This window comes from Hemiscyllium ocellatum, chromosome 34, assembly GCF_020745735.1.
Source record: "Hemiscyllium ocellatum isolate sHemOce1 chromosome 34, sHemOce1.pat.X.cur, whole genome shotgun sequence".
In the NCBI taxonomy this organism is placed as follows: domain Eukaryota; kingdom Metazoa; phylum Chordata; class Chondrichthyes; order Orectolobiformes; family Hemiscylliidae; genus Hemiscyllium; species Hemiscyllium ocellatum.
Window position 1 is genome coordinate 22521385 of NC_083434.1, and position 16337 is coordinate 22537721.

Genomic DNA, 16337 nt, shown 5'->3' on the forward strand with positions numbered 1-16337 from the left:
ATTTCTAGAGTCAATTTGTCATAACTTGAACAAACGTTATGTTGTACACTTCTAGTGCTTATCCATCTCTCTGACTTGTTAATATTATTAGAATTGTTTAAATTAGCTTTTGTGAAGTGCAGAAGATATTATATGGCTACATTTCTTGATAATTAATTTTTTTTTAAAACATGCACTACTTTTTCTTTAGCACCTTTTTTGTGCCACCCAAATCTCTGGATACGTTATGGAGCTGTGGGATTCATAACAGTGGTTGCGCAACATCTAAACATTGCTGATGTCTACTGTAAGCTGATGCCATATCTCAGTCCATTCATCTCCCAGCCAATAATACAGGTACCGTATTGTTGATGCCAGATTCTATACTCATTAGATTCTATACAAAATTATGTATTGCAGAAAGTGTCAACAATATCAGGTACTGATCAAATGCCTGCGCTCTGTTTTCCTCAGCTTGAGGTTGTTGTGGCTGCCTTGAATGCCAGCTGACTGGCACAAAGTGATATTTTAAATGCCTGCCTGTGTTCTTGATTATGCTTGAATTACAGCAGCCGTTTAAATGTATCTCTAGTAATATTAAATTTTGAGACCAAAAGAGAAAATGCTGGAAAATCTCAGCAGGTCTGGCAGCATCTGTAAGGAGAGAAAAGAGCTGATGTTTCGAGTCTAACTGACTCTTTGTCAAAGCTAAAAAAAGGGAGAAATAGGGAGGTATTTATACGAGGCTGAGAGAAGGGGAGTCATGGCTCCAGAAGCAAAGGTAACAATAAAGAGGTGATAATGACAGTGCATAGAGAGATTATAGGGAGATTAGAAGCTGTGAATGACCAAGGCTGAAGCCAGTGCTATGTGACAAAATATGTGGGGGAGGGGAGATGGGTGAAGCAGAGACAAAATGGAAAACAGTGCTGCTCCTTCATCAGGTAGCTGGTCCTGCTCCACAGCTACCTGATGAAGGAGTAGTGCTCTGAAAGCTAGTGTTTCCAAATAAGTGCTGTTGGACTATAACCTGATGTTCTGTGATTTTTAACTTTAACCACCCCAGTCCAACCTCGGCTTCTCCAAATCCAGGAAGAGCAACACTGAGTTAAAACAATGTGTCAGAACGTTTTGTTGTCCTGCATACTTTCATTGCTGCTTGTTCATGAATGTTGTTCAGACTTTGGACTTTTCTTTAACGTAACCATAACATGGAATATTGGATTTCATGTTTGTATTTTGTGATTTTTTTCGTCAGCCAGTTTCAGAAATTACTAACCTGGCGGGAAGGAAGAAAGTGCCATTTGACTGTCAACTTGAATTACTTCTGTTTTGAGATGGTACTTATGGCCTAGGGTGGACGCTAGGAAATTGTTTCCATTAGGTGAGGAGACTAGGACCCGTGGACACAGCCTTAGAATTAGAGAGGGTAAATTCAGAACAGAAATGCGGAGACATTTCTTCGGCCAAAGAGTGGTGGGTCTGTGGAATTCATTGCCACGGAGTGCAGTGGAGGCCGGGACGCTAAATGTCTTCAAGGCAGAGATTGATTGATAGATTCTTGTTGTCTCGAGGAATTAAGGGCTACGAGGAGAACGCTGGTAAGTGGAGTTGAAATGCCCATCAGCCATGATTGAATGGCGGCGTGGACTCGATGGGCCGAATGGCCTTACTTCCTCTCCTATGTCTTATGGTCTTATGGTCTGTTTGGAAAAGAAATCAAGTCTGTGGCTTCATAAAATAGCCTGAACAAAAATGATCTTTTAGGCCATACAGGGGGGAAAATTGATCAAAATTCCTGTCTTAGCATAATGCCATGTTTATTGGTCCTCTTCCATAGTTACTTTACTGGAGACCAACTTCATTTTGTTTAAGTGATGATACTAGATGAAGTCTGCTTCACAACATCTGCTAGCTGTTTTTAGTCCAATTGTGTTTGCACTTCAAGCTGCTTGTTTTTGGAATTTTTACAGATAGACAAGGAAATTGTGTTGTTGAGTGTCCTCAAGGAACCGGTCCACCGTTCTATATTTGATTATGTATTGCGATCAAAGGACATAATAAACTTGTACAGGCACTTGATCTTGCGCCAGAAGGTACGCAATGGACTAATGCTGGAATGTCCACTTCCAGAGGATCCAGTTGTTACACAGCTGTTAAAGAAACTGCTTTCTCAGGTAATACTTCACATGTATGTCTTTTTAACAAAAAGGTGGAGAATTCCCATTGCACAGTTCATTGTGCCTTTTGCCAAAGATTGAGGTGGGGCTGGTTGTGCTACTGGACCTTGATGTCTTAAGCTCAGACTAGCTCGAGACAGATGAGGGAGTTTGGCAGACGAGGTAGAAGTACTGTTAACTTTTTGTCTCTGTATCAATATTGAATTTTCTTTGTGTCTCTAAAGATTATTTGCTTCTGCAACAAATTATAATGTGTGGTAAACGGCAGATCTGTGCATAGATTCTACATGTAAAAACAAGTACACTTCAAAGGAAGATCATTTTAAGTTTGAGTTTTTAGAAGTGGTTTTATTCATTTTTAGACCATCTAGAAATAAATAATTGTAATCTTTTCAACTTCAAGTTGACATTGATTCACTTCTTTCAGTCAAAAATTAGAAAAAGCTGTAAAGGATTGAGAGAAAAATAATTGAAATCAAAACATATGCTTGTGATACGATCTTCAGTCATGTTTTAAATATATTCATTAACAAAGTATTGACTTTAATTGACTTGTCCGTGGTATTCTGGAGCTCTTCTTTGAGCACTTGGCTCTATGCAAGTGTACATCCCTAATCAGTACACTCTAGTCCAGCAACCTCTGTGATTTGGCACTAGCTGCATGGTTCCAGTCCAGTTGGTTGATTCTAAAATCACAATTTAGACTACGAGGTCATTTTAGGCACATAATAAGCTGAAAGAACTGCGGATGCTGGAAATCAGAAACAAAAACAGAAATTGCTGGAAAATCTCAGCAGGATTGGCAGCAAATGTGGAGAGAAGTCGGCATGAACATTTCAGGTCCAGTGACCCTTCTTCAGAACTGCACCTGCCTAATGTGAATTTGCATTTATTTTAGTCATCCTTTTTTCTAGACAGTATTTTGACCAGTTCTGTGAAAATATTTGTTTTGTTGCTCACAGCTGGGTGTGGGAGATGTTTAAAAAAAAATTAAATGCTTCAGTCTCTCACAGGAACAAATACCACTCGTGCTTAGACAATGCTGTACTTCTGTGTTTTATACTTAACATTTTTTGTCTCAAAATAAACTTGACAACAAGCTAATTTAATTGATACTGATAATTAAGTGCCGAAGGATCATGAGCAGCACGCTACACAGCACTTTTTAAACATGCTTAAAAACCTCCTGTGCTGAAGTTAGCATGTGACCTTATGTAGTTACAAATTTTCAAGTCTGCCAAAGGCCCAATCCTGAGGTACAACTATTGTAAATTCAGTGAATAGCTAAACAAACAAAAAAAAAGTTGTCAGCTGCCTGAATCAGGAATATAAATGCAGCTATACTTGCAGAGTCTTTCTATACGTGTGGAAAGTTAACATTTTAAGTCAATGCACTTTCAGCAGACCTGGGAAAAGGTAGAGGTGTAACAGATTTTAAACAAGTGTAAGGTGAGAAAAAGAACAAGGAAAAGACCTGTGAAAGCGTTGTAATCAGGAGAGATTAAGTGGTACCAAGATTTCAAAACCAAGATAATTGATTGAGTCAGTAAATGGAATAATAACCAACTGCTTTTGGAAAAATAAAAAAGCAAGTTGAAAAATCGAGAGAAATTCAAAAAAGCAATAAAAAGGAAGATTGAGACTGTATTTGTGATGTTGTGTGACATTGTGTGTTGATCTCTGGATGTAATAAGAACAGCAGTTCAAGAAAAGCTGAATTCCATGGAGATCTTTTCTGATCAATGGTGGATCTGATATATGAAGGGTGAAATTTCATTTGGAATCTGCTTGGGATTAGTTGAAGCTGGAGATTGCCTTCCTTAGTAACAATGCAGCTAAAAGGAAGTCTTGGTGGATAGCTGATCAAACATGAGAAGCCAAATAGAAAACCATGAAGATGAATAAGGTAGAAGAGACCAGCTGAAAGCTGCCAGAGGGAAGAATTGAACTTCATTAAAGTGGGAATACTTGGAACATTAGAATACAAATAGCTGACAAAATTTTCTATTGTTTATCAGTCTAAAATTCTGAATAGCTTCTCGCCAGACAGTTGACCAGGGGATTAACTGTGTACCATAGAGTATGAGCTGAATAGGTTCATATAAGGAAAAGGGTTATTTGTTCCAGAATTATTATGAGCAAGCTAATGACATGTTTCAAAAGAATGGCTTTGTCACTCACAGTGCATGGAAACAGACCCTTCAGTCAAACTCATCCATGCTGACTGTTTCCCAAACTAAAGTAATGCAGTTTGCCTACGGTTGGCGAATATGTCTCTAAATCTACCTGTCTCGATGTCTTTTAAATGTTGAAACTGTACCTGCATCTATTATTCCCTCTAACAGCTCATTCCTTATATGTTCCACACTTTGAAAAGATTGCCTTTTGGGTCCCTTTTAAATCTTCCTCCTCTTACCTAAAAATTATGCCCTTGAGTTTTGAACTCCCCAAACCTATGGAAAAGACCTTTCCTATTTACCTGACCCAAGCTCCTTATGATTTTATACACTTCAATAAGGTTACTACATTCCTGTGGAAAAAATGTCACAACTTATCCAGCCTACCCTTATAACTCCAATCCTTCGATCCCGGTGACATTTCTGCACCCTCTCCAATTTTATAATAGCCTCCCTAAACCAGAGTGACGAAAACTGTACACAGTATTCCAAAAGTGGCCTCACCAATGTCCTCTGCAACTGCAACATGACATTATAACTCATATACTTAATGATCAATGAAGGCAAGCATGCCAAGCACCATATTTACCGCACTGTCTACATGTGATGCAACTTTCAATGAACTGTATACCTGAACCCTAAGATCTCCCTGTTCCGCAACATTCACCCGTGCCATATCATCAACTATGTAAGTCTTGCCCTGGTTTGTCTTTCAAAATGCAACACCTCACATTTTTCTAAATTAAACTCCAACTATTACTCCTCAGCCTATTGATCCAGTTCCCTTTGTAACCTTCCTCGCTGTCTACTATTTTGATGTCAGCTGCAAACTTACTAACCATGCTCCCTATATTCTCATTCAAGTCATTTATATAAATGACAAACATCGGTGGACCCAGCAACGATTTCTGCGGAACGCTGCTGATTACAGGCCTCTAGTCCAAAATCATTATGATGCTGCCACTATATGAAGCTTACCTCTTGGCAACTTCCAGCATCAGCAAGTTTGCATGTTTTTAACAAAAATAAAAGCAGAAATTATTGGAAAAACACCGCAGACCTGGCAGCATCTGTGGACAAAGCAGAAATTGGGTCACTTTTTTTCCCCAGTAATTTCTAGTTTTGTTTCTTATTTCCACCATTTGGAGTTGTTTGGGCTTTTTGTGTTACATTATGGGTACAACTACACCATTGTGAACAATCACTGCAGCCATTTCAACGGTGGCATACCTTTTCTGCATTGAGGGCACATAATATTATGAAATAAATATGATTAATTGTTTGTTTTTAACATAGGGGATGACTGAAGCAGATGAAGACAAGCTGTTAGCTCTAAAGGATTTCATGCTTAAGTCAAACAAGGCCAAAGCTAATGTGGTGGACCAAAGTCACATGAATGACAGCGCAGAGAGTGGTGTAATTGACTTGGCTGTTTTTGGCATCCCTGGAAGACAAATTGATCTTGTCAAGACAAAACCAGAAAATGATGATAAACGAGGTAGACCTTTTTTATTCATAGTAATTGGAAAGAATAAGATTATGAAGTTACAATATAAATTCAATATAAATGTATAAATGTTAAGTTGTTGACTTGCTTGCCGAGCTGATAAGATTGTTTGCAGATATTTCATTACCATACTAGGTAACATCAGTGCGCCTCCGATGAAGTGTTGGTATTCTGTCCTGCTTGCTATTTGTGTGTCCTGGTTTGCAGAGGTGGGTGGTATCACTTCTGGTTTTGTTGTTTGTGGTTGGTATATGGGGTCTAACCCAACAAGTTAAGAGTTCTAGGTTGAGTGCCAGGTCTCTAGGAATTTCCATGCATGCCTGTGTTTGGCTTGTCCTAGGATGGATACGTTGTTCCAGTCAAATTGATGTCCTCCTTTGTCCGTGTGTATGGACACAAGTGATAGTTGATAATGTGTTCATGTACCTTAATGGCTAGTTTTCTTCTGGTTTGCCCTATGTAATGTTTATGGCAATCTTTACATGATACACATTGGTTCTGTTGGTTGTGGATATGAGATCCTTTATACTAGTCAGTAGCTGTCATAGTATAATTGTCAGTTTTGTGGGCTACCATGATACCTAGGGATCAGAGTTGTCTGGTGGTCATTTCTGATATGTCTTTGATGTATGTCAGGATGACCAGTATATCCAGATGTATTGTGGTCTGTTGTGTAAGTATTGGCTGACTATAAATGTTCTCAAGAACTTGGTATAAATGTTCAGCCACATTTGGAATACTGCATACAGTTCTGGTTGCCACATTACCAAAAGGATGTGGATGCTTTGGAGAGGGTGAGGAGGAGGTTCATCAGGATGTTGCCTGGTATGGAGGGTTGTAGCTTCAGGGAGAGGTTGAGTAGATTAGGGTTACTTTCATTGGAAAGGAGGCGGTTGAGGGGGGACCTGATTGAGGCGTACAAAACAATGACAAGTGTAGACAGGGTGGACAGCAAGAAACTTTTTTTCCCCCAGAGTGGAGGATTCAATTACTCGGGGTCACGAGTTCAAAGTGAAATGGGAAAAGTTTAGAGGAGATATACGTGGAAAGTTCTTTACGCAGAGGTTGGTGAGTGCCTGGAATGCGTTGCCAGCGGAGGTGGTAGTTAGGGGTAGGAGCCATAGCATCATTTAAGATGTTTCTAGACAGATACATGAATAGGGAGGGAGCAAAGGATATGGATTCTTAGAAAATAGAGGGTTTTTAGGTAGAGTATCTGGATTGGCACAGGCTTGGAGGACCTATGATTTTTTTGTTCTTTATATTCTTGTTGAGTATTAAGAACAAGTGAAACATTTTGATGCACAGTTTCAAAATTGCTGTAGATATGTTTTAAGAGATTGAACTGACAATTGTAGTGATGTGGCCCTAAAATGTTTTGGGACTGATAATGTGAGCAACACCTTGGTTTCCTTTTTTTCTTGTTTGAGATTTTCGATGATGATACAAAACATTAAAAGCCCAGATTTTTCAATAAGAATAACAATGATATTATCAGCACTCATTGGTATTAGAAAACAAATAGACAGCAACATTCAATGATAGCACATAAATAGTTAATTAACACAAAAATCTGTAAGTTGCTATCAGAGTTGTCATACTGCACCACGGGTTTTTGACATTAGTATCTTACGAGGACATTTTGTATGTGATACCTAGTTTTGATTTCTGACACTGTGGATTATGGTTTAGTGTTTCTGCACTTATTTCATGTGACCAAGATATCATGCAATATCTTTAAACGGTAAATGAGGATAGAAATAAATGATACACCTGTGTTTTCTTAGTCCCTGTAGAACGCTGTGATTGTTAGGAAGGGAGATTCCAGAATTTTGATCCAGCGACAATGGATTCAATGGTGATGTATTTTCAAGTCAGAGTGATGTGGAACTTGAAGGGAAGGTTGCTGGTGGTATTCCCATATATCTGATACCTTGTCCTGGTCGTAGGGCTCAGGGATTTGAAGTGTTGCCAAAGGAGCTTTGGTAAATTGTTGTCGTGCATACGATGCACACTGCAAACTCCTGTGTGTCAGTGGTGAAGAAAGTGAATGTTAAGTTGGTGGATGGACTAGTAATCCAGCAGGCTTCTTTGGACTGGATAATTGTGAGCTTCTTGTGTATCTTGAAGACATCAAATGGAGAGTATTCCATCATAGATGACCTGTGCCTTGTAGATGGTGGGCCGGTTTTAGGGAGGTAGGAGGTGAATTACTTACTGTAGAATTTCTGGTCTCTGGTGTGACCATGCTTGGAGTATTGCTTACAGTTCTGGTCACTGCATTGTAGGAAGCTTTGGAAAGGGTTCAGAGGAGGTTTACTAGGATGTTGCCTGATATGGAGGGAAGATCTTGTGGGGAAAGTCTGAGGGACTTGAGGCTGGTTTTTTTTGTTAGAGAGTAGAAGGTTGAGAGGTGACTTAATTGACATGTATAAGATAATCAGAGGTTTAGATCGGGTGGATAGTGAGAGCCTTTTTCCTCTGATGGTGAAGGCTAGCACAAGGGGACATACCTTTAAATTGAGGGGTGATAGATGTAGGACAGACATCAGAGGTAGTTTCTTTACTCAGATTAGTAGGGGTGTGGAATGCACTGCCTGCAACAGTAGTAGACTTGCCAACTTTAAGGGCATTTAAATGGTCATTGGATAAGCATATGGATGAAAGTGGAATACTAAAGGTTAGATGGGCTTCAAATTGGTTTCACAAATCGGCGTAATATAGAGGGCCGAAGGGTTTGTACTGCGCTGTAGGAGGGAGGCAGTGCTGCTTCTGAGACTAACCAGATCTCCTTTGGCCTGCTGTTAAAAACTTTTTAATCTCTGCATTTTCTGAACCAGGTAATCCTTTTTCAATTTGAACTGAAAACAAGCTAATGGCCTTCAGTATTTACTCTACCTTTCATAAACGATTGTAGTACAAACAACTTTCCATTAATATTCCAGGGATTCAATGCTTTCCTATTTTTGCTATCAAAGTTGATAACCTCACATTTACCTACCTTGTTTGTCATTTGCCCACTCATTCAAATTGCTATCTGACACACATTGGAATTAGGTCACTTCCCAAAGAAATGGATAATCTAATCTTGTTTAAATGATGCCTTTCTCAAAAGTAATCAACACCCACATGTTACTATCTTGAAATCCAAATTCGAAGTGATATTAATGTATAAATCGCATGTCTTCCATCGTATCAGTGAAGTCCATGTTCATTGGCAGCTCCTTTCATTTGTCTGTACAGAAGTCCTTTTTTGTCATATCTCTTATGTAGTAGAATTGCATTTGAAGGTACAGCAGTTGTAAGTTGGGAATTGACTCAGTCTGCAGGCAATGTACGGAATTCTTTCTAAAAATCATACTTTGAACAAGTTAAAAACTCGAGTCAAGCAACAACTTGATTTCAAATAGTCAACATGGTTTCGTCAAGGGCAGGTTCTGTCTCACAAACCTCATTGAGTCTTTTGAGAAAGTGAGCAAGCATGTAGATGAGGGTAGGGCAGTATACATGGACTTTAGCAAAGCCTTTGATAAGGTTCCACGTGGTAGGCAGTTGGAGAAAATGCAGAGGCATGGAATTGAGGGTGATTTAGCAGTTTGGATTAGAAACTGGCTTTCTGAAAGAAGGCAGCGAGTGGTGATTGATGGAAAATATTCAGCCTGGAGTCCGGTTACTATTGGTGTGCCACAAGGATCTGTTTTAGGATCACTGCTGTTTGTCATTTTTATAAATGACTTAGACGCAGGCATAGATGGATGGATTAGTAAATCTGCAGACGACACTAAAGTTAGTGGAGTAGTGGACCGTGTGGAAGAATGTTACAGGTTGCAGGGGGACTTGGATAAACTGCAGAATTGGGATGAGAGGTGGCAAATGGAGTTCAATGCAGGTAAATGTGAGGTGATGCACTTTGGGAAGAATAACAGGAAGGCAGAGTACTGGGTCGATGGAAAGATTCTTGGTAATGTGGATGTGCAGAGGGATCTTGGAGTCCATGTACATAGATCCTTGAAAATTGCCATCCAGGTACTGTTAAGAAGGCATATGTTGTGTTAGGTTTTATTCGTAGAGAGATTGAGTTCGGGAGCTGCAATATCATGCTGCAACAAAACACTGGTGCGGCCACACCTGGAATATTGTGTACAGTTCTGGTCCCTATATTTTTGGAAGGATGTGAAAACATCGGAAAAGGTGCAGAGGAGGTTTGCCTGGTCTGGAGGGACGGTTTTATGAGGAAAGGCTGAGAGTCTTGAACCTGTTCTCATTGGCAAGAAGAAGGCTAAGAGGGGATTTGATAGAGACATGCAAGATGATCAGAGGATTAGATAGTGTAGACAGTGAAGTCTTTTTCCTAGGATGCTGACATCAGCGGATACGAGGGGGCATAACTACAGATTGAGGGGTGATAGATTTAAGACAGATGTCAGAGGCAGGTTCTTTACGCAGCGAGTGGTAAGGGCATAGAATGCCCTAGCTGCTAATGTAGTCAACTCAGCCACATTAGGGAGATTTAAACAATCCTTAAATAAGCACATGGATGATTTTGGGATAGTGTAGGGGAACGAGCTAAGAATAGTTCACAGGTCAGCGCAACATTGAGGGCCGAAGGGCCTGTTCTGCACTGTATTGTTCTATGTTCTAAGCCTGGACTAGCTTTTATTGTTGATTGTTCTGGATTTAAGAGCAAAGTAGGGGGATTCAAGATGGTGGCGACCCAGTAGATCTGCTTTGCTGAGTTCTGCACCAGAGCCCAGACAAAGTGGGACACTCGCTCTCCCTTCACAGTCCAATTTGTTGGAAGTAACCATTTCAGGACCCTTAGAACTACTTAGCACCAGTTCTGACCCATTTGGTGAGGTTTAAAAGATGACTGAGGGGAAAAGAGCACAAGGCGAGCATCAGGTAGGGATGCACCTGTGGTCGCAGCGTCTGCCTCTGCGGCTGCCCCAGAGGACTTACCTACAGATCAGAGCCTGATCTTGGAGTTCGCAAAACTCTGAGAGAAGATTGACTCATCGATGGAAGAGACCTGGACCAGGCTGGAATCGATCTCGGTCATGCTGCAGAGGCATGACCTGGAGATCCAGCGTCTCTGGCAGTGTGTCGGGGATGTGGAGCATCGGGCCGCGGCTTCAGAGACTGCGGCAGAATACTCAGCAGGGCGGGATCGGGTCCTGGAACTTCAAGTGCAGGCCCTTGAAGGAGCAGGTAGATGATCTGGAAAATCGAGGTAGTGGAAGAACATCCAGTTGCTAGGGCTTCCCGAGCGTGAGGAAGAACGCCAGCTTGTCAGCTTTCCAGAGCAATGGCTCCCACAGTTTCTAAGGCTGGAGTTTAAAGTAGGCTGGGTGCGGGTCAAGCAGGCCCATTGTGCCGCAGTGCACAGGCCCGGATCGGACCAGCGCTCCTACCTGGTCCTAGTGCAGCTCCAGCACTGTAGAGACAAACAAGTCTCTAGAACACTAGGGAAGAATCCCCAGGCCGGGTATATAAAGGATGATGAATCATTTGTGATCCTTTATATACCATAGCCTGTGAACCCTTCCCCTTTTATAAGACTTTTCCCCAGTCACGATTCGCAAGAGGAAGGCCTTTGCGGTAAAAAGGCAGCTGAGGGACATGAACATCCAGTATTAGATATTTGGCGATACTGTATTTTAGCCACAGAGGGTTAGTATTCAATTGAAAGGCAAAGGACTTCTTGGATGCTCATTGGCCTGAATTATATGGACAATTATTCTATTCTTTTTTTCTCTGTAATTTGACTGGTTTACCTGGTTGGGGGGGGTGATGATGATGGTGATCTTGGTCTTCCTTTTAATGTATGTTGGGGTCTTTGTTCCCTCTCCCCTCTCTTCCCCTTCCTGTTATCCTTTTGGATGGGGTGGGGGGGAGGAGAAGCGGGGAGAAGTTACTTTTTTTTTGTTGCTATTCTACCAGGAGTGCCTATTACAGGGATGGGTTGGGTGCCCACTTTTAACTTTCTTGTCTTAAGATATTGGTATTTTTTTCCTTACTTTTGTGTTGTCTGGGGTGGGGGCTTGGCTCTAGCTAAAAGGAGTCCTGGTGGGATTAATGGGTAGTATGAGTGCCCCCTGTGGACAAGGGGAAAAGTCTCCTTTTCAGTTAGGTTTTATGCTGTTATGTTGTAGAAGTAGTTGTTAAAGTTTTGATTTAGTAGTTTTGAATGTTGCATTTTTAAACTTATACGTACTGTTTGTGGTTTTCACTCAGCATGCTATGAGTGGGATTCTTCCTCCCAGGAGGTCTTGGATGATCATGGTTAGCCATTCGTTTAAATGGTGTACCTGGAATATTAAGGGGAGTCACTCGTCAATTAAGGGAAAAAAAGATACTGTCAAGCCTTAGAAAAGAGAGGGTCAATGTAGCCTTGTTACAAGAAACACACTTAACCAATAAGGAGCATTTGATGTTGCAACAGGGAGGATTTGGCCAGGTGTTTTTCTCATCTTTTAACTCAAAGCAGAGGAGTGGCTATTCTCATCCAGAAGAAACTCCCATTTCAAATACTAGGCCAAATTAAGTCCATAATATTTAAGCTTTAATACATCAAGAGGAATATGGGATTCTGAATGTTTGGCACATTCCTTTAAATTTGTAACAGATGCACACTCTAGATTGATGGCCCTCGAGGCGCGTCATATAATTATAGGGATAGACTTTAACCGCATTATTGACCCCGAGGTGGGCAGGATGCCTAGGGGTCTTGCGGATATGTCTCTGCAATCCAGGCAGTTGGTGGACGTGAACAAGGAGTTGGGGTTGGTGGATGCATGGAGATGTCTTCTCCAAGAAGGTAGGGATTTTACCTTTTTTTTTCTAATCCACATAAGTGCTATACCAGAATTAACATGTTTTTTTGTCCCATCGGCCTTTTTGAACTTGATACTGTCCTGCAGAATAAGGAATATAGCAGTTTCTGATGATGCGGCAGCTATATGGAGGTAAAGGCCGGATGTGGTGGTGCGGGTTCCTGGCACTGGCGCATGGACCCTTTCCTCCTGAATGATAGCAGGTTTAGAGTTTTTTGAGGGAGTTTAAATTTTTTGGAATATCAATTCAGGTGTAGCCAGCAGTCCATCGGTGCTGTGGGAGACTGCCAAGGTCTATGCACGGGGTTTGATTATTTCATACTCTGTGACCCAGAAACGACAGAGGGGAGAACAGCAGCATTTGCTCGAGGCTCGCCTGAAGGCAGCTGAGGTAGCATACTTTGTTAGGCCATCTATAACTAAATTGCAGCAGATTACAGCCCTTAGGGCTACTCTGAATGTTGCATTTACCAAACGGTAAAGAGGGACATTTCTTTTGTGCAACAGAGATTATTTGAGTATGATGATAAACTGGGTAGATATCTAGCATGCTTGGCCAGAGAGAAGAATGCCCCCCAATCTATTACATCCATCTGAGAGAGTGCTGGTTCTCTTCCTTGCAATGCCAAAAAGATTAATGTAGCATTTTTTATTTTGAGTTGTATCAGTCGGAGGGCTATGAGGATAGAATGATGAAGATGGAGTTTTTTTTTTAAGGCCTTGAACCTTTTGGGTGTAACCTCAGAGCAGGCATCCTTGCTGAGTGCCCCCCTGACAATTCAGGAAGTACAGGAGGTGGTGAGGCTGCTCCAGTGTGGTAAAGTGCCCGGACCAGATGGATTTCAAAGTGATTTTTATGAAGAGTTTATAGGCAACCTGGCCGGGCCACTCTTGGATATGTACAATTACGCATTCAGTCAGAGCTGCCTCCCATCTTCTTTGAGAGAAGCAAGTATTTCTCTTATCCTAAAGAAAGGAAAAGCCCCAAAGATTGCACTTCGTACAGACCCATATCATTATTGAACGTGGACTTTAAAATCCTGTTGAAAATGCTAGCGTTAAGGCCAGAGAGGGTATTGTCTTTTACTGTAAAGGAGGATTTTATTAAGGGTTGTAGGTCTACCAATAATATTCCAAGAGTATTAAATATGGTCCAAATATGTCAGCAAAGAGCAATACTGGGTTTGGTAGTCTCCTGAATGCAGAGAAAGCATTTGATTGGGTGGAGTAGCCGTACCTCTTTTATGTCATGGAATGGTTTGATCTTGGAGAGGTTTTTACCAAATGGGTGGCAGTGCTGTATAGTGATCCAAAAGTAGTGGTGCTCACTAATGGTATAAGGTCAGATAGTTTTAGTGTTGGCAGAGGCTGCTGTCAAAAATGACCTCTCTCACCAGTATTATTTATGTTGGTGATCGAGCTGCTGGCGGAAGCAATTCTGATGGATCCAAATATAACTGCCTTGGAAGTAGGGTCAGGCAGGCATAAAATTACTCTCTGTGCGGATGACATCTTTCTCTTTTTAACCAATCCAGTTACATCTGTGGGCCGCTTAATACAAGTGATTAATCTACTTGGTTTGTTTTCAGGGTATAAAATTAATTTCATGAAATCAGAGGCCATGTCTGTGGGGTGGAGGGGTGGAAATCTTACTAATATATCCAACTTAGATGATGGGACCTGTTTCCCCTTCCGATGGCCATAGGAAGGTTTTCTGTATTTAGCCATTTTTATTACCCTGTTTTTCGATCGATTATATAAAGCCAATTATGGGCAGCTGCTAGAGAAAATCAGGCAGGACCTTTGGTGCTGGGAAGATCTTCCAATATCCTGGTTGGGCAGAATAGCTCTGGTTAAGATGAATGTTCTTCCTCGCTTATTATATCCCATGAGAATACTCCCTTTGGTGCTGCCAAGACAAACACTGCATAGGCTTAACAGCTGGCTTGGATCTTTTATTTGGCATTATGGGCGACTTCTTATTGAGCTGGATAAATTGCAGCTTCCGCAAGAGGGCGGAGGAGGTCTAGATTTTCCAGACTTTTAGAAAGTACCAATTGAGTTCCTTGTTATTCTGTGTGGTTGAATGAGTCTGTCACAATCCGCGATCAGCTTGGCTAGACACTGAGGCTTCCCAGACAAATTGCCCCCTTATTAATTTGTTGTTTATGGACACGATGAGAACTGTTATGGATCACTGTAAAAACCTGATTGTCCTAAACACAGTTAAAGCATGGAGAATGATGCGGCAGGGCGAGGGCAATTTACAAAAATCTTCCCCTTTCACTCCCATAGTGGGAATGTCGGGATTCCAGCCGGGTTTGATAGATTCTGACTTTAAGCTCTGGAGTGCAGAGGAATCTCCTGTTTGGGAGATCTATTTGACAGGGAGGTCATGATGTCCCTCAAATAGCTGAGTCAGAAGTTTGAGCTACCTAGGAAGGTTCTCTTTCGTTACTTCCAGTCAGAGACTTCGTACAAAAAAAGACTACATTGATAGTTAATCCTTATAAATTGGACATGAAGTGGAGAGTGCTCTGGTCTGCAGGCGCCCTCTTGGTTAGCACTCTCTATCACTTGTTAGGTAACAATGTTTTGAAGGACATCGAATGGCTATATAAAACCTGGACTCAAGAATTAGGAGTGGAAATCTCCTCCGAGATGTGGGAGGATATCTGGGGAAATGTTAGAAAGATCTCGATTTGTACTAGAATCCAGGCTATTCAACTGAATGTATTTCATAGGGCTCACCTAGCACCAGAATGGCTTGTGAAATGCAAGACAAGTGTGCTCCCTGTGTGCCTCAAGTACAAAATAGAGGTTGGTACTCTTACTCACTGCCTTTGGTCATGACACAAGATCCGCAGGTATTGGGGTGACATAGCAAGTGCTTTGGTAAAGGTTTTGGGAACTGAGGTTAGGTTGGATCCGGTATCCCTCCTTTTGGGTCTCCCAAATGTTCCCTCTCTTGCTGTGCTTGGGAAGAAATTCTTTAATATTCTTTCTTTTTGCACGAGGAAGGACACTCTAATGAGCTGGGTGTCAGAGAATCCCCCAGAATTCTCAAGTTGGCATAGGATTGTCATAAACTACCTTTAAATGCACACAAACCCTAGAGTTCCTTACGAGTATGGTGCACCAGAAAACTGAGTTGTTTTACAAAACATGGCAGCCCTTTTTGAATTATATTGATGTAGATACATTGGCTATGTTATTCAGGGCCTTTGTTTAGCCGTGAGGACTGTGTCAGTTTGGGGGGGCCCCTTGGAGGAAGAATCCTGAACAAATACGTGCCTCCAGTAGTAGGAGCTGTGATGAGATTGCACTGAGTGCTGTAATTTAATTGAATATCATTTAAGTTACCTTGTTATAACTTGGCTTATTTTTATTTCGTCTGTCTGTTTATTTTTCTTCTTTCTCCTTGGTTATTTATTGAACTGTTGTTTATTGTAAGGTTTTTTTGTGTTTCTGTAGTCTGTGGAGTAGAGTAGTAGTTTGTTTTCTATTATTGCTATTATTATACTATTTTGTACTGGTTTTGTAATTTTGTTTTTTTAAAAAAAAACAAATCTTCTTTCAATAAAAGTATTTAGAAAAAAAAGTAAAGTAATAAGTCAAGTGTATAACTACAGGCAATTCAAACAAGCCAGTTTTAGGTACA

The 16337-nt window shown here is 41.0% G+C and overlaps 1 protein-coding gene across 1 annotated transcript in view; it reads left to right on the plus strand.

The window, feature by feature from the left end:
- The window catches only part of pik3r4 (phosphoinositide-3-kinase, regulatory subunit 4), a 99390-nt gene that overhangs the window by 36599 nt on the left and 46454 nt on the right, over positions 1–16337 (plus strand). The window contains exons 7-9 of the mRNA XM_060850286.1: positions 191–336; positions 1953–2156; positions 5633–5834. Of these exons, the coding sequence (XP_060706269.1) occupies positions 191–336; positions 1953–2156; positions 5633–5834 (552 nt within the window). The remainder of the gene's footprint in view (positions 1–190; positions 337–1952; positions 2157–5632; positions 5835–16337) is intronic.